Source organism: Camarhynchus parvulus, chromosome 1A (genome assembly GCF_901933205.1).
Source record: "Camarhynchus parvulus chromosome 1A, STF_HiC, whole genome shotgun sequence".
In the NCBI taxonomy this organism is placed as follows: Eukaryota; Metazoa; Chordata; class Aves; order Passeriformes; family Thraupidae; genus Camarhynchus; species Camarhynchus parvulus.
The window spans coordinates 37,713,670-37,732,456 of NC_044586.1; the positions used below are offsets into that span (position 1 = coordinate 37,713,670).

An 18,787-nucleotide genomic window follows, 5' to 3' on the forward strand; every position below is an offset into this window, starting at 1 on the left:
AATTAAGGAAGACACATTCTTAAATGAGAACATTACCAAGCATTTTTTATCTTTTCTAGAAGCATACAAGGGAGGATCCTTTTCATCTGCAAAGGGTAAAAAATAACTCTATACACCATAAGCAGTGCATTTCAAACTTACCCTGAAAATGAAGTTGATTTTACCGCTGCAGGGAAAGGAGTAATATTGTATGTATATTTCTCCCTCAGTTCTGCCAGTTGTGGGAAAGGAAACTGAGCCATGGTGTAAACAGTCTGGGGGCAAAAAAAAGCAACTTTAAAAACTTTTTGCTTTAATTAACAGTCTCACAAAAGATTTCTCCATGAGCAGACTTCCATAGTCTTGCAGGATTAAAGGCTGCACATTCTTGCACATTCACATGCTGTAAGAAAATGGTCTAGTTTAATGATTCAGTCAGTATTTCCTGTAAGAAAAATAGACTCACTAGAAAGATACACAGTTCTGTTAAAAAAAAAAGGAACTGATAACATGAGCTGTAGGATCCTTTACAACTCCTATACTCATTTAATAATTCTTGTCAACCCCTTCTTGCCAGCACACCACAAATCCTCCTCCAATTATGATTTCACTTACATGAATGCATCATTTAGGATTTGGGGATCTTTCCAGGAGACCTAAGTTTTTGCCCAAGTATTCAACAAAATACTAGCACCAGCACAGATAGGAAGGGGCAGTTCCTCATTGATGTGGACCGTTAGCTGGTTCATTATTTTACCTGAGAAGGTCAAGAGCTTGTGTGAAGGAAATCATGCCAGCACAAAAGTCATCACTAAAGAGGAAGGATCCAGCATATCCAAGTTTTCTCCCCTCAATTTCTAGTTTTGATTGCTGGTTGGTTTTGAGGATAAAGGTGGGATTTTGTGGGGTAAAGGTAGTAGTTTTTCAAAAACAAGGTCATAAAAATGCTAATACATTTTCTTTACATCAATACTCAGAATTTAAGATACATAGTTGCAAATGCATTTCCTTTCAGCATTATTTTTGCTGTAGGTCACCAGCCCACCTGGCATAAAGATACATCGCATTCATTGCAGTATCACTGCTGATTTGTTCCTACATACTTTTGTTGCCTTTTTTCCCCTGCTTTTGTTCACTATTCAGAACTTTCAAATAACTGCCAAATAATTCATTCTGACTCTCAATGTCAGAAGAAAAATATATATATGTAATTTCCCATAGTTTCTCTGAAATATTAAAGCTTTTCCACATCCTGAAAATTAAATATCTTTTGAAAGACAGCAACATAAAATTTTCTCATTAGCTATGGCTGTAAATCTTCACTTAAATTTCTTTTTCCTATGCTTTTAAGTCAGTGACATTTTCATCTGAAGGCGAATGACCTCAATTAAGATGAAAGGAAATTCTGAGCAGTTTCTACATAATCCATTCTTGAACCATGCCTTGTCTATGCTAAGTACACTAAGGAAAATTGCAAACATGAATTCAGTACTAGACATTTCCTGCCATAAGGAGGGAAAAAAGTTTTGTTAATGGCAATGATGTAAGCACTGAGGAGCAGGAAGGACAGTCCTCTCTGAGTCAGAGACAGGGCAATAGTGCCCCTCAACAGGCTTCTGTGTGACAATGCTTGTACAGTTCAAGCCCTGCACAGCCTCTAAGGAAAGGAAGATGCCTTCAAAAATCCATAGCACGAACTGAAGTTTTGCCACTCCATTAAACTACAATGCTACTGTGAAAGATAAATATTCCCTAGGGCCTGAACAGTGATTTCCTATTGGTCTACCAGACAAAGGGATTTTATGATCTGGAGAAAGACCTACCTCCAGCCCAACATGTCTGCCTACTTGTTTGATCTCCACCACACTTTCCTGTTAGGTTTTATTTTTTTCCATATGTTTCAACTCTCTCCAGAGATTTGTCTGGAATTTATTTCTACTCCCTATGTCAATGTCCTTCTCAGGTAACTTGTTCCATATGCTAGTTACCCTTTAGGTGAAACAGTCGACTCCAATTCCTCCATTTGCTCCTTGCACCTACTGTTTCAGATTATACTTTTAGCTTTTGCCTGTCTCCAATCTGTGTCTCTTCCACATCTGCTACAAGTTCTTTCATTTAGCATACATATTTTTAGCTTAACTATTGTTATCAGGTTATAACTGCAGGCCTTGCTTATCATCTGGTTAAGAGATCCACAAAAGAAATTTTATGCCAGTGCCAGTTCCACTGGAAATTTTAAAAAAATATTGCCAGCCAACATCTCTGATCTCCTCCCAGCAACAATTCAGAGTCAAAGCATTCTTTTTCTAGTCATTACGCAGCCTTGGATGCCATTTGGTTAATTCTGGGGAACTGTCCCAGAGAGAAATAGCCTACACACTAAAGCATGATACAGCCAAACTTAGCATCTTATTTACATAAGGGACAGATCCTGGGAACAAGAAAAGAGACAAGGACAAAACCCCTCTATTCTCACTTTAAATCATTTGACAATCCTTTGCCTTACTCTAAAAACGCAAAGCTGTTTACACCCTTAGCAGAACACCATATGAGAGATGATGGGCTGTGGCTTCCAAACAGCGTAAGCCATTTTGCAGACAACTTATCAAACATACTTATCTCCATAGCTGCCCCTCACTGGTTTCTTTCTTTTCAGTTTGACTAAGAAAACAAAACAAAAAGCAAAAGCAAAAACAAACCCAAAGAAAACAGACAAAGTGCTACTCAAGTAGCAAGTTAACAGTGAACACCATCAAATCAGGGCAACTGCCTAGGCAGATGGTCCAAAATGCTAGAGTACCACAGAAGGATTAACCCCTGTTGCCCTCTGCTCTAGTAAATACAAAGGGATGCCTTTCCTCCAGCTGGCTTCTCATCTCCGCTGTGCTGCAATGTTCCTGGGTATACAAACTGAATCAGTTTAACTGGTTATAAAAGTGCTCACGTTCTGAGAAGGCATGGAAGCACAGACTCAGTCTAGCACACTCTGTTTAGAATATCTGCAGACACCTGATTACAGCCTTCTGTCTCCACATTGGAACCAATACATACCCAGCCTAGAATCTGATGTGTACAGCATTTACCCTTTATTCACCCAAACTGTTCAACCTGAAAAAGGAAGAAACTGTGGGCTGGTTTGCTCCTCCAACGCCTTCATGCTCTCCACAGGAAAACATTAAGAACTTTTGTCACACAAGGGCCAAATCTGCAAAAGCTTTAAGGCTCCCACCCTACCTATAGATACTGTCTGCATGGGAGCAATAAAACTGCAGCAACTGTACATGCTGGTGGAAAGAATGAGGACATGAGTCCCCTGTTCTACTTTAGACATCTGCTCTGTTAACACTTCCCTTGAAGGATCAGTTGTACCTCCCTCCTCTAGCTCCTAAAAGAAACAAGGCTCTTAGAGCACAATTTGTTTTCCGGTGGTTGAGAAGTGCCTGTTAGGCTGGCTTTAGTGAGCCTGGACAAGTAGTTTAGATGCAAATATAAGTGTTATGCAAGTCTAAAGAGAAGTGAGATGATGGCCACCAGCGAGCTCTTCTGCAATGTGATGGGAAGGCAGAGTGGGATATTATAATCCTTTCCCCATAGTAGGATACTAGTCCTTGAGCCATCTTGTAAAAAATATTAGGTGTAAATTAATAATTCTGATTTTTATTAGGGGAAAAGGGAAAAAAAAAAAACCAACAACAACAAAGCATCTCTGGATGACTCCTCTGCAAAAAGCTTAAAGCAATTTAAAAAACAGCATGTTCAAGCAGCCTGGATCTTTCCATTAATGCAATGATGCATTATTAATTTTTTTCCTAATTTTTTTCTTCAACCAGATACACAGTAGCACTTATATGCCCTGATGGTAAACTCTTGTAGTTCATTATTGTTTTCACTTAGGGTAAAGAGTGGAGGCCTCAGAGATGGCTACACTGCCAGTACCTGCCTTTGACTTGAAGAAAGCTATGTAAACTATATAGTGGTTTCTTCAACTGAGAGGACACACATAAACCAGACACACTGCTCCTCCACACACGGAATTAAACCTGTCACCTTCTCCATATCAATGGCAATGCTCTCCTACCTTAACACTCCTGTCAGTGCCATAAAATACACACATACACTATGAACACATGTATGTATTGTGCCAAATACTCATTTTTTTGCTGAAGCACAAAAAGATTGCTAATTTGCTAGTATTTGTAACTGCAAGATTTTTAAAAAAATTCTTATTCACAAATGCCACATCTTGATTTTGTACCACCCTGGAGTCCAGGAACTGAAACACAATGAGAAGATGTCAGCTTGTGCTGCCCTCCTTACACATCCTCACTATCTGAACTGTCTTGTGAAGAACTTTAACACTTTTTTAAAAAGCTTGTGAGTACCTCTGATCAGCTGCATTTCCATTTTTGAAGCAAAACAAAGCCACAGCACTCACTTCTCCCACTTCTAGAGTTTTGTCATCAGACAAAATAACAATGACCAAAATAATAAAACTGAAAATAGTGTATTTTAACAAGTGTTCCAACAATAGGTAATAGAAGTCACTTGCTAACAACTGTTATTAAACTTTGTGGCTTCACAGACTGATTTTTTCCTTCCTTTAAGTCAGGTACAAAGTTTCAGGTGAATTATGCTCTCTCTACTTGCTCCCATTTGATCAGTATGCTTTAATTCATCAAAAGGAAAGTTCCAGAACTGTAGCACAAAGTCCTTATAAGCATGTAAGTAGACAACACCTTAAAAATATCACAAGAATAAGTGTAACTGTAAATAAAGAAATACATTTATCCGCTATACTAAAGGCCCTTTCCTTTCCCAGAACAATGTGGGTCTTTGTTCTCATACAATGGCATACGCTTTAATAATTCAGGCACTGCAATTATCTACAAATGTCTTTGTTTACAGTACACTACTGACTGTTCACTTCATAAACCCTTATTTCCCACAGTGTCTGCAGAATGGAAAGGAAACAGTGTAATAAAAAACTGACCAAAACATTAAAATAAGGCAAAAGACCACCCTTAAAATGGTGACTACTAAACATCCTAAAAATGGTGACTAATCTTGTGTAAATGGAATTGAGCATTATATCCCAAAAGACTCAGCTGTCAACATAGAATCAATTTTTATTAAATGACACCTAGTGGTTCTCTACATTTCATATAAAAATAAGATTCTAGCTCTAACTGCAGGTCATCTACTTGTTTCATTGACATGCTAGCTCAACTCTGTTATCTGAAACTTTTATTCTTGGGAGAATTTAGGTTTCTGCAGTATTTGAAGAAAAATGTAATTTGTTAGAAATCAAGACCTGAAGAAATCAACACAGAAAACACAAAAATTAATTATGTTACAATTACTCACCTGCATAAGTTCATTGCTGTCAATCAGACTGTCTTCAAGCATCTCCTGGGTCAGCTTGCCCATAGTACTGTAAAACTCATCTGCAGTTTCACAACACTCAATTTGCCTACATCAAAATACATGTTAGTTTGTATTTGACTTTTACATATGATTCTACATGCTCAAAACTGATCTTCTTGTCATCATAAAATATACATTTCTGTTAGACAGCTTAACTTTTAAGTTTATTTGTAGTTCAGCCTAGACTTCCAAATAATAAAACTATGCACACAACATTGGAAAAGCTGCAGCAGTAAAAAGATGCACTGACTACAGCTTACTGTCCTGACTCCTCATGATAACAGATGATTGCATCTCCAGACAGGCTATTCCCTCTGCCCCTTCCACTTCTGCAGCACAAGAATCAATACATTTTGCCTCCTACTAGCACAATGGGGTTCTCCTATCAGCTCAAAAAAGGAGCATAAAGATTTCTTGACTACCTCATCACCCATTCTTCACCATGCACCAAATGGCCAAATTCACTGTCTGAACTTTGTCAGACAGGAAGATATTCACTGGCCAGAAACCATTCCTGTGGAATAAATTAGTATAGGTGCATTCATACATGTCATTGTGTTAAAAAATAATTAGGCTAACATAAAGCACAATGAAGAAAAATTAATTCATCATTTTTGTGAATGCTATTTCCAAATTGGGGATGGCAACTGTGTTGGTTTCAGTTGTTTGTTTGCTTTGGTAGGATGCTTTTGTTTGCCTTGTTTTGGGAAGGGGGGTTCAATTGGATACTTTTTCTGCACTTTTCTCTACATTTCTAAAAGCACAGAATCATTCTAAATACACAGAATGTCATCTAGAGGAAGAGAAATATGAGCAATAAGCTTTTGTGAGTTGGTGCTCTACACACATTAGGGTCAGCTGCTAAACATCTCTCCTGTCAAGCGAAAAATTTGTTTTTCTTATATCCCAAGGAAGTGCTTTGATGGCTACATATTGTAGCCTCCCCTCTAAAATCCAGATGCTGGAATGATAAAAAAAATACACTGCCTTTTTTCTTAAGCAATAGAAGAAGCAGCTTCCCTTGATCTTCAGCATCTGTAGATTACAACCATTGAGTTATGAAACTCCTGAAATCTTAACACAGTTTGGGTAAAATAATGATTACATAGCTAAAAAAAATTAAAAAGTAGTATAAACAGTGGGTATGTAGGCAATTATCACAAACTTATGGCTTACCTGCCCTGATACCTTCAGTCTCTGATGACCTCCAAATACTGCTTTCTCTACTGCACCTATATTTACCTTCCCCATTCCTTCAGCCTCCCTCAAAACAGAAGTATGATTGAGCCACCTACATTTTAAAAATTCACTTCTCACCCTATTTTCATTTTGAGAATGAATCTTGAGACGTATGAAGATCATGAGACTTTGAACACTATTTCTGCCCCCCCCACCCCCGCTTTAAATCCCTCAGTCTAGTTCTAATGGTGGACAAAGAGAAATAAAAATATCACAATCTTCTCCCAGCATAAACAGTGCCCTATCTTTTACCAGACCTTTTCCCATTCCCCACAAACAGCAGTTACAAGATGTGCAGGGTGATCAGCTTATTTCTCTTAGACATATTCTTATATATTTCTTGATTCTGTTCTTTTCAATTTCTTAAAACGTCTTTAATTTTTCTTTAAGTTTTACGGTAAAATCTTCAAAGTAGTAACTTCCTTTTTTATCATGTTATGAGTTGTAGCATTCACAATTATAACTTTTAAGTGTACAGAGATCTACTGGAAGAACTTTTTCTCTATAACACTATGTGACTGCATACAGCTTAATCCCAATGCAAATGATTCGTGCAAGTTTCATTCATTGAACTGAATATAAAAATAGCTCTCAAGAAATTATTATTCTAATTATTATTCTTCAGATTAAAAATTAAATGTACTAAACAAATCCTCTTACAATGCAGCTGGCCTGCAGTGCTAATTTATTCAGAAAGAAAAAAGGAAATGAAACTTCCAAGGACAGAACTGAACATAAATCCCAGTGGTTCAATTTCAGAGAAAAAAAGGAAGACAAGTTTTAATAGGCATCACAAGAAAAAAATTGATCCAGCTGCTGATGCCAGCTGAAAAATGTTTCCAGCTGAACTAGTATCTGCTTGACCTGCCAGAGCTCACACCTCCCACTGAAGCCAGCGACAAAACTCATTTCTCTGGGAGTACTGTAAACTCTTTGGAATGCAAATATTTGCTTTGACAACAGAGGGGTTTGAAGAACTAACCATCTCCTGTGTTCTGGCCATGTGGTGAGTTTCCAAGGCCACAAAGGACTACAACAGAAACTTGGCTGGAATGTGCTGAAAAGCAGAGAATTTCAGGAAAATTCATTTTCAGGCCTTAACAGAAAAGATTCACGTACCAAAGGGTCATTCCCTTAGTAGCACTGAACTCTTGTACTGCAAAAGCCAATGGGCTCAAATTCTTAAGTCTCCTTAAGTGAAACTAAGGAAATCAACATCCCCACTTTCAGGTACCCAACTAAATTAGTTGGTCACCCTCAAATCTCTTCATGTGTCTTTATACCAGTTCCTTTGGAGGTTTATGTTCAGGAAAGTCCAACCTTTTAGCACAGCACAAAGACAATATACACAGACAACTCCAACAACTGGAGACATTTTCTGCAAAAAGGGTCAATTAATTATCATGCCCATTCTGACATGTTGTCAGAATCACATGTTTTTAAGAAACCATAAAGGTCCTTTTTGCAGCTTTTTCAAAACAATCATTCTCCTGAAAGATTGTATCTGGTTTAGAATTGAGAACATCTTAAAGCAAACAAAAGTTAAACATGGCTCATACTGAAAAGAAAAATCAGATAAAAATGACCACTTACTCTCCTAGCTTTGCCCAGATAGCCAAAGCTACTCTCAGTATAATTTCAGAGCCTTCAAAGAATACTGAATCCCAGATCTTCAGAACTGTATGGTTAGGCAGACAGGTGGCAAAGAGTGTCAGAAACCACTGCATTGTGAAGACATTTGTAAGAGGGGGTTCATAGCCTCCTGGGGTTAAAAAAACAAACAAGTAAAAAACAAGTTACTTGAAGTAACTGCAATTTACTATCATTTTACAAGGGGTATAAACTGCATCATAAAATCCACCAGACATTCTAGCACTTCTGTTATTGCTCAAAACTTACTTAATCTGCAGCTGTCCAAAGATAAGCTGAGAACAATGGAAAAATTACGTCGTCACCTTCCATTATGCTGCACTGCAAAAAACTAAGCAGCATCATTGGCTTTGGACTATAAACCCTGGAATACACCACCACACTTTTCCATCTTATTTCAGAAAGACTGTTTCTCCTTCCCCAAAGCCAAATGAAATAAAAGCTTCTATCAAAAAATTTATAAAAAAAAACCAAACCCACCAACTTCCCCACAAAAAGCTGCATTTTTTTCACCAACTGATGGCATAAGTCTTTATCTACATGCTGATAAGGTGAAGGTGACTGTCTCTGTGAAGTCATATCTATTATTTTAATATCCTGATGTACTTGCTAAGTTTCAAACAAAATGTAGTATTTCAGGCTGAAACTCTAAAATGTTACTTTTTCGTTGTGCTCAGAGAACACTTTGTGCATCCCAGTATCAACTGATGCACTGAAGGCCATGACCAGAGAGGCCAGCCTGTGAAAACACTTTCAAACAGTAAATATTTCCTTGATACCATTTGTTTGTTTTTTATACAGTTCGGGCATAGACACATGGAACATAGCAGCAGATCTTTTCTAAGGTGGAACTCAGGGTGCACTTAGTTTCCCAACTGAAAAAGAAACCAAATCAACTAACAAAAAACCTCTTACCCTCCCCAGAACACTCCCAAATAAAAGAGCTGTAAGTCTGGACAGAATGCTATGCTATGCCAGGAAAAAAAAAAAAAACAAAACACAATGCAAAGCCAATTTTCAGGTAGGAACCCAAGATGTACTTCTCAGTTTTGTACCTATCTATTGGTAAGGATCCAGGTGAAGAAATACTAAGCAGCCCCCACTGGCTCTCACATTGTAACTCTTCCCAGAATAGCTATATGAGCCAGCAACTACACAGAGTAGTAGGAGGACACCTGTCTTGAGCTAAGACAAGAAATACCTTTCCAAGGTAGCCCTAGTACTAAGCTAAGTGTTAGTGTTGTCACTCCATGCTTTGTATATTCTTCTCAACACAATTCTGTTTGCAGCTAGTGGTGGAACCAAATTCTTCCCCTTTGTTTTTTCCTGGAAGTACACCTATTTATGTTACGGTTATCAGTAACAGAAATCATCATATTTCATCTTAAAAATTTAAAATACATATTCTAAGCAATAAGCTCATGTAAACACTTAAAATACTGTATTTTTAAATCAGTGCTCAGATGAAACAACAGCAAGAGAAAGTTGAACAGCATTTTCTGTTGAATATACCTCCACTTTCTCTGTTAGCAGCTCTTTGCAGGGTGTCTAAGTGCTGGGACAGTTCAGGAAGCTTCATTCGCAAAAGATCTCGGAAAACAGCCATATCCACAGAGAGAGCACGGAGATTATTGACAAAGTAGCTATCAGGAAGCACCTTATCAATTAGGTAAATCATGATCTGTGGGCAAAATGAAAGACTATTATGTAGGACTTACAGAGCAGTTATTGTCTAGGAATAACAGAAAAATAAAATGTCTTTGATCACTAAAGAATGAATTGGAGCCAGTGGCAACACATGCTTATGGCACCTCCATTTATATGGGGAGAAAATATTATCACTTTGAGCATCCTCAGGTACCCTAGGTATCCACAAACATTCAAGATACAAAGGCCTCTGAAACTGTCCGGAATTTATGAACCATGAAATTCCTGAAATCAATGACTGAAATCAATGTCACAGTAAGCTATACCCAAGCTGGCAGCATTACCCCCACCAAAAACAATTTTTGACACTTCTGATGTTGAAACTGTTTATGAAATTTTCCACTGCTGGAGTCTCACTATCCCTTCTCTGGTTAATGCTACAACTAGAAGACTTAATTTGCAAATCTCCTATTTTGCCTCTCCAAAATGCAAGGCACTGTTCTTTAAAAGAAAATTCTCCATATATTTTACTGTGATTTGTTGCAATATGCTGCACTCCATCTTGTCACTTTAGAAGGTGCTAAATTAAGCAGCATGAGACATTTTAAGCAGACATCTGTTTCAAGTAAGGTAGTTTAACTACATGGATGGTAAGGAATTGAATGGATACTGTCAAACTTTTGAGAACGAAGAAAAGCAATAAAAAATATGCAGAAGCTGATGTTTATCATCAGCCTAACAGAAGACACTGACCTTCACTTCAGGATCTTTTAGGATCTCTGTGGCCACTCTACTAACTACATCCAGAGAGCCTGCAGTCATCCCATCTGCATCTCTTCTATATTTCTCTCATGTGAGCATCCTTACCATGTTTCATAAAGACCTTCATTCTCAAGAGAAGAATTGCACCTTCACATACAGTCCTCCTTCCAATCCTTCTTTTTTCATACGAGGCCCACAGAAACAGCTTCTCAGACACAGGACTACCAAGACCACCACCTGACATAGTCCTACTGCTTTCTTCTCATTCCCAGCTGCTTGTGACCACATACTGCCACTTGTCCTTGAAAGATTTCTCCAGCAATAGCAGTCTTATGTTCCATGTTTTAAAGCATGTGGAACAGTAGTCAACAAGGGCAAATCAACAGCTTCTACATGACAGGCTTCTATTTTGTCAGATGCATTACCTAACCTTTGCTGAATAGTGGGTTACCCCACAGTCTTCCAAAAACATGCTTTATTTTGTTCAGATATATTTCAACCAATGGAAGAGTAACTTAATATAGCAACAATAACTTACAACTATGCCATTTGTGTTTTCATTAATTCCTTATGACATAAGCTATAAACCCCCATGTTAAAGACACCCTTCTACAAAGGCCTTTGCTCCCTTCCCTCTGAATAGTATTACTTCATTGATCTCTGATATAGGAGAGCACAGAGAAGAACAGAAACCTTTTTCAACACTGAAGTTCATTCTGTTTCACCAACATGTGAATTGCTTTGAGAAGACTTTTTTTTAAAAAGCAGTTAATGTATTTACCAGTTTGCAATAGATACTTTCTTCGTAACACATCTCTACATATTTATTTTTATTATTTTATTCTGTAGAATTTTCATGCAATAACAGGCAAGAAAAATTTTCTTTTAGTTTCAGTATCTATGAGACTTTCATAGTTTCTACTCATGCAAGATGGGATTTTCTTGCTTACCATAATTTCTGTAGGCTAACTTTGAGGCAACTCCAGGGATTTAATGCTTGCCTTAACTAATGAACATTCAAGTATCACTGGCTGGGCATTCACTGAAGCTACCATGTTGGGTCCTGTGCTGTTAAAGCCCCTTGGCATCAGTAATATCTGCTGTTTCCTAGTCCCTGGGAGATGCTTCCCAGACACAGAGCTTTTGTTTATAATGTCCTCCCCAGAAATGGGACCTGACTGGCAAGACCTAAGGATACCCTTGCTTCCTTAACTCCCAGATTCTACAATAACCCCAGCACAGGGGTGCTACAGGCCTCTGTAGCTGTTCACTCACTGCTTGCTTTAGGTGCCAGTGACTACAGCAAAACCATCACATACTAATTCCAAATTCTTATTTCCTCCCACCCACCCTGCTACTTTCCTTGCCCTTCCCCTATTCCCTCTGTCTTCTGGGAAAATTCCAACCCTGCGAAGCCCACACACTAAGCTTGGAAAAGAAATCACTTTATTTTCCATTCTTATTTTTGCCAGGTAAGACCAGTTTTGGTGCAAACAGCTTTCAGTGTTTTACCTCACTGGGGCAGTCTGGCTCCATTTATTGTCTCCTCCACACAAGGAGCCTGACACAACTCACAATAAGACACCACAAGGATGCACACAGTTCTTTTCATTAACTTGGACTTCATAAACCTTGGGCAATCCTATTTCCTATAGGATAACGTGATAAATTACAGTTAAAATATTGAGGAAATCTTAAGCAAGAATTATTGAAAATAAATATTACTTTCTGATATAAAGCCGGTATATTATGGTATTTTCTTCCTACTACAGGAGTTGTCTAGAATGAAGGATTAAATACCAGCTAGCTGGACTCTACTGCCACAAGCTCTATATTTTAGGAGCTCTAAGTGAATTTAAATATTTACCATATTTAAATCATTGTCTAAGGCAAAACAAACAGCTCAGTATCTGAAGAGTCACAGTCATCTTTTACTAATTTGACCCCAACTCACACATATGAGCAAATTTATTTAAGGAAATTGCACATGATCTTGCCAAACCTTAAACCATGTCCTGTAGTAAACTGTTATTCCATTTTCTGATACATTATAAATTTCATGAAGCTTTGTTTTATTTACAATAAAAACCATCTAAGAAAACAAAACACAGGAAGACTAACCTAGTCCAGAAATTAGCTTCAAAGTGACTTACTTTCATTTTTAATATTTAATGTTTCCCTAGGATTTGCTTTGAAATGTAGCCGATTTATCAACTGCCCCACATGAAGCTGCCACATAAAATGCTGATCATGAAATTTTAATATTTCAGCTACCTATAGTGTTTGCAAGGAGATTTGGGATTATGGGATAAGATATCCTACAGTAAGTAGCAGAAGTCCCATTTGTTTTTCCAAAAAAAATGTAACACTGATAACATTCAAGCTATTCATTTTAGCTGAGACGGGATAAAATTAAAAGTTCACCAATATAAATCAGATAACTCTTTTGAGTTGTGCTCTTTTAGTCTGTCTCCAAAATTCACACATTGGTTTATTCTAAAGTTCACTAAGTAAAAGCAATCTTTGACACTGAAAACAAAATTTTACTCACTTTCAAGGCATCCCCTTCATTGCCCTCCATTACTTCCAGAATAAGTGCAGCTAGTATGTTAAATCCTTGGCAATAGCCAACAGATTTATTCCACCTGGCATAAGCCAGCAAAACACGTTTTAATACCACTCGATCTTGCTCTGCCTCCTGGCCGCAGTAAGAACTGCAGCCAGTTCGGTGAAGGTCCTTTAAAGGAAAAAGAAATAAAAATAAAAATGACAAGACAAGCAGAGAAAAGATTTTCCATCCCCCATTAGTTCTCTTTCCTGTCCCAGTTTTCCTTCCATCTCCACCCTCCCAAAGTTGATGGAAATGTTTCTTTTTTAGTCTGTTAAACCTTTACCTTAGCCAAAAGAAATAGTTTCAGCAAGCTCTTAAGTAAACAAGTCCCCTAAAAGACGTTTATAAGGCCACAGAAGACGCTAACTGATCTCTGGGCTTCAAACAGGCAAAGCACAACAGCTGCTTACTTGAACAAAAAAGAGCACCTGTTTTTTTAAAGTATAAAAGTATATTTTTTTAAGTATAAAAGAACCAGTAGATAAGTGACTTTTCCAAGCACACAAGCCAGAAACTGTCCTTGAAATTTAAATGATTTGTAAGTGAAAGGCAAAATGTACAAAATGGCTGACTGCTTTAAATATTAAACATTAATCAGCTGAGAAATACAAATAGGCAAATGTGTTTCACTCCTGTAAAACAACTGAAGAACGCTCATTTGCTGTATTTTAAAATATGCTTTTACTCTCAGAAAACATTTGTGTTTATTTGCAGAGAAGGAAAAAACCCGCTTATGTTCCTTTGTCTTCATTAACTCCAGCACTTTTTCGAAATCAAAAGAAAGTAAAAATGAAAGGAAAAAAACCCAGAAATAGCATCTTTTTCCCAGCTAACACTAACCAGACTAGTGCAAAAGGACAAAGCAGCCAAAAAAAAAAGGGAATTTACATTTTTTGCCAAAGCAGTTGCAGAGATGAAAATAAATCCAAATTCAAATGTCAACTTTTCATAAAAAGTTAGAAAAGAAATAACAAATTAGCTGGCTACCTTTACTATCTGGATGCCCATAGAGTCATCATCAGGATTACTTCTTTCATTGAATGTGAAACGCATGGTTTTGTCCCAGTCAATGGCTATACTGTGTAAGTACTGATCAGCCAGGGTCAACCAAACCTAGAAACACATATGGCAAAATTAATTATTTCTCTGATAAAATATAAAGTACCAATATATATTATCAGATTCACCCATATGTGATCTGCTGTTAGATTTGAAATATGCAGAAGAGGATTTTAGCCACAACAGTTTTTGCACAATTAAATTAATACCTTGCTCCCTAAAACAGAAAAGAAGGAAATGGTCAGCATTAAGCATCCAGATCTGCGGGCTGCTTACAAAGATGCAAGTCATCTGTCAGTGAATTCACAGGAGCCCTCCAAAATGAAAACACAAGTCAAGGACCCTCTGTCAGTTCAGACATTCTATCCTCATAACCAGCAAAGAGTTTGATAAAAGGATAACACTGCTGCTGGCTTTCCTCAAACTCAACCATGGATACATCTCCTGGAAACTCCCAAAAGAAATCTAGCAGTGTTGGTGCTTCTCTTTATCAGAAGTCTCTTCTGATGACTTTGCAGAACAAATAGCATCTAGTATTGACCATCTGGGATTGATCTGAAAGCATGACTTGGATCAAAACAACTTACTCTTACAAGAGGGCTTCCTAAACTCTTGGTGCTACAGGGAGTTTCACGACTTTTAAAGCCTAATAATTGCCAGAACAGATTTATGCATGTGTATCCAAGACAAAGGCTGGACCTTTATTAAAAATTTGAAAACTGCCTGAACCATGAAAGGCACATGACAGATCATACAATGACAACAAGTAACAATAAAGGACCTTTTTTTCAGGAAACTGAAAGAAATCATGAAAGCAAACTGGTCAAGTTTTATATCAGCCATTAATTCACTCAAGTGAGAAAAGAAATTTAGACACTTCCCACATTGAGATAGCTGCATGATGAAGGAATTTATAGACAGCTCGCAGAATCTCATATTTTCTGCATTTAAATGTTGCTTCCTCCACTTTTGTGAAGCCACCCATGTGGAGGAATGCCACTGTTCTGCCTCCCAACAGCCTCAGCACTGCTGACACCCTACTGATGCTGTTTGACTCGATTCTTTATCTCTGTCAGCCCCAGAAACCAGATGTCACATGCCACAACAGTAATGCAGATGTCAACCTGCTCCTTTTGTTGACAGCAAAGGAGGCAATCAGCATGCTGCCACCACAAAATACTTCCTCTGTGTTGGTACCTACCTTAAAATCATAGTGAAACCAGAGAATGGCAGTAAAAAGACATCTCTTTTCATCACTATTTCTTTGGTTAGCATCATGTGAGCATGTGAGCAAACACAGAGATGGGCAGAGTGAAAAGGAAAGACAGATCTGAGCTGGATGATGTGGCAGAGCACACGCAAGTCTGCTGATTACACAGAACTTGGAGGAGTGGCTGATAAGCCCAAGGACACCTTGACAGGATGGAAAAATGGTCTGACAAGAACCCCATGAAGCTCAAAAAGGAGAAGAGGCAAAATCCTGCCTCTGGTGAGAAACAATCCCAAGCACCAGTATATGCTGGGGACACCCGGTTGCAAAGTATTTCTGCTATGCAGGAGGGCTGAGAGAGCTGGGACCATTCAGAATGGAGAGAAGGCAGGTTTGGGGAAATCCTACCAGTGTGTATAAACACCTGAAAGGAGGGCGCAAGGAGGATGAAGCCAGGCTCTTGTCATCTGTACCAGTGACTGGACTGCAGATAATGGGCACAAACAGAAACACAGAAGGTTCTCCTCAAACAACAAGAAACGCATTTTCACTGTGAGGGCAACTGAGCCCTGCCACAGATTTCCCAGAGAGGTTGTGGAATCTCTGTCCTTGGAGATATTCAAAGTCACCAGGACACAGTCCTTGGCAACCACCTGTAGGTGGCCCTGCTTGGGCAGAGGGGTTGGACCACATGACCTCCAGAGGTCCCATCCAAACTCAGCCCTTCTGAGATTCTGTGACCTCTGCCACTCATGTACCACAGGAAAGTGCCTGAGACACTTTCCGGAGTGTGGGAAAAGAATATTTCATGAAAGAAAAAAGGCTGTTAGATGAGTGTAAGGATTCATTGAAGTTGTAGATTAAAAATAAATTCACTGTGGTGTGAGGAAAACAATGCCACAAAGTCTTCTCTTCCTTCTCCCCTGATTTGTAAAGAGGTACAGTTCAGTTTGGAAAGACAGCAAAAACAGGAAAAAGAAATTAAGCTGATACATCAGAAATATGTGGAACTATATTATTTATATATAATTTATATCATATATAAAGGTATAATTTATCATTAAAATTGTATAATTATAATTTATAATTTATAAATCATATATAATAGTATTATTATATATTATACATGGAACTACATATTTTATAAATCTTAAAAAATATTATTTTTATTAAAACTGTGTTTTAAAAGCTGAGATTGTGTGACTCAGTTTTTAAGAAAAAATTAATAGACATGCCTCTTTTTATACTAGGGGACTTCAAATGTTGAAGAATGCAATAAAGTAAGTCTGGCAAAATCCCAATGGACCCTTTTCTACAACACTCAGTGCAATTTCCCATTAATGCTGCCCTCTGCCATTCTACATCACTCCTGACTCTGAACTTCCCTAATTTTGGTAATCTGTCTTTTCCCCAACAACTGTTTCTATAAGCATTCTTGTCAGCATTAAGCATCTATCAACTTCACCTTCCTAAGTGTGACAGCCTACACTGCAGATATGTTCTCCTTTCAGTTATCTTCAGCTGTGGGGGCAATTTCACCAGTGCAATTTCTTGAGACTGACAGTATGAGGCAATAACATCTGCACCAGAATAAGTTACCTAAGCCTCAAGCAGAAAGAACCCAACTATTGAAAACATCATCTTTACCTGTCTCTTCAGCCTTTCCATCTGCCCTGTGAGGCTGTCACTGAATAAGCGAAAACAAGGAAAAATCCCCAGTACAACTTAAAAGGTCCAAATATTTATTACAAAACCCACTAATGGATAATATTGATGTAATTCAACTCTCCTGAGAAACCTGGCCCACAAGGCACGGAGGTCTACCTACCTTTCTCCTCCATTCCTTTGGGATGCCTGTCGGCAGCCTGGCCACTGCTTTGAGGGCATCATGCCACTAAAAGAAAAAACATCCAAAAATGTAAAATATCCATCATTAGTTTAATGCTACAGCATAGCAACATTTGCTACCTTGCAGACATGCACATTCATTTCATTTTACTGCACACATGTCAGAATTTAACTGCTTAATCCACTCACAGGGAAGTTACAGATTAATTACTTGACAATTTGACTAAAGTATAATATTCTAGGACAAGGATTTAGGAAATATCTGAGCAAACAGTGAAAGCCTATTCCATTTTCTGAATACGAATGAAACAGCTCTTGATGCAATTGCAAATAATAGGCTGATATTATGATGACAAATGCAGTTCTGAACTAGGGCAAGCACCTTGATTGCAGAGAACCCACTCCTTCACAAACTCAAGAAATAAATAAATCAAATTACCTGCTGAAACCCATTTTGACCTAAAGATGGCTCAAGAGTGAATTTCAATTTTGTATCAACCCCTAGGAAAAAAAAAAAGCTCATTATTTCATTTAGCTCAGAAGACAAAAAGAAGCCAAAAAACCCCAAACACAAAAATCCCACAGTTGAAACAAGAACACATAATTTTATCTTCCTATTTTAATAACTACATTTCAACCTGTTTTGGTGAATTTTGTCTTCACAGTGGATTCCAGGAACGTGTTAGGAAGTACACGGACAAAATGTTTTAAAATGCAGTAATGTTCTCTTTAATGATGTAGTCTGGCACAACTCATTTCACTAATATTCATATAGTTCACTGGTCTACAAACTATACTAGTAAACTGCAAACTGTCATATGCATCCACAGAAAAATACACATGCACAGGCAGTTTCTTTTCATCTATGCCAGCTTCTTGACATTAAGTCAATCAAAACTAATTTATAAGTTTGGTGTGTGAAAATTATTTTACTGTCAAGAATATATTTTTTTCAAATTCCTCAGACCATAACACACAGTTGGTAGTACTGTTATTTAAGCTTAGATTTTATTTTGGCCATATGATCAAACTATTTTACTTGTTATGAAGCAGGCCTAGTAATTGTTCATACAATATTGCATAAAATACCAGAATCTCAAGTGGATCCCAACATGGCACTGGAGTATGCCAGAACATGATCAACAGTAAAATGTTTAATTTGCTTTCCATCCCACAGTTTGAACGTACAATTCCTTGATCCTTCAAATGCCGCTGTCCAGACCTCAGGTGCTGAACAGAGCACAGATCACATCCCCTCCCTCCCATCGGCTGGCACACAGAATTAAGCTCTCCTTTATTTTCCCTCCACAATTTAATACAATGCAATTGTTCCATATTTACAATTATGTTATGCATAG

The 18,787-nt window shown here is 37.8% G+C and overlaps 1 protein-coding gene across 1 annotated transcript in view; it reads right to left on the reverse strand.

The window, feature by feature from the left end:
- The window catches only part of TBC1D30 (TBC1 domain family member 30), a 29,977-nt gene that overhangs the window by 6,148 nt on the left and 5,042 nt on the right, over positions 1-18,787 (reverse strand). Inside the window, 8 exon segments of the mRNA XM_030959578.1 lie at positions 142-254; positions 5,344-5,449; positions 8,236-8,404; positions 9,805-9,973; positions 13,253-13,438; positions 14,300-14,425; positions 17,410-17,475; positions 17,869-17,930. Of these exon segments, the coding sequence (XP_030815438.1) occupies positions 142-254; positions 5,344-5,449; positions 8,236-8,404; positions 9,805-9,973; positions 13,253-13,438; positions 14,300-14,425; positions 17,410-17,475; positions 17,869-17,930 (997 nt within the window).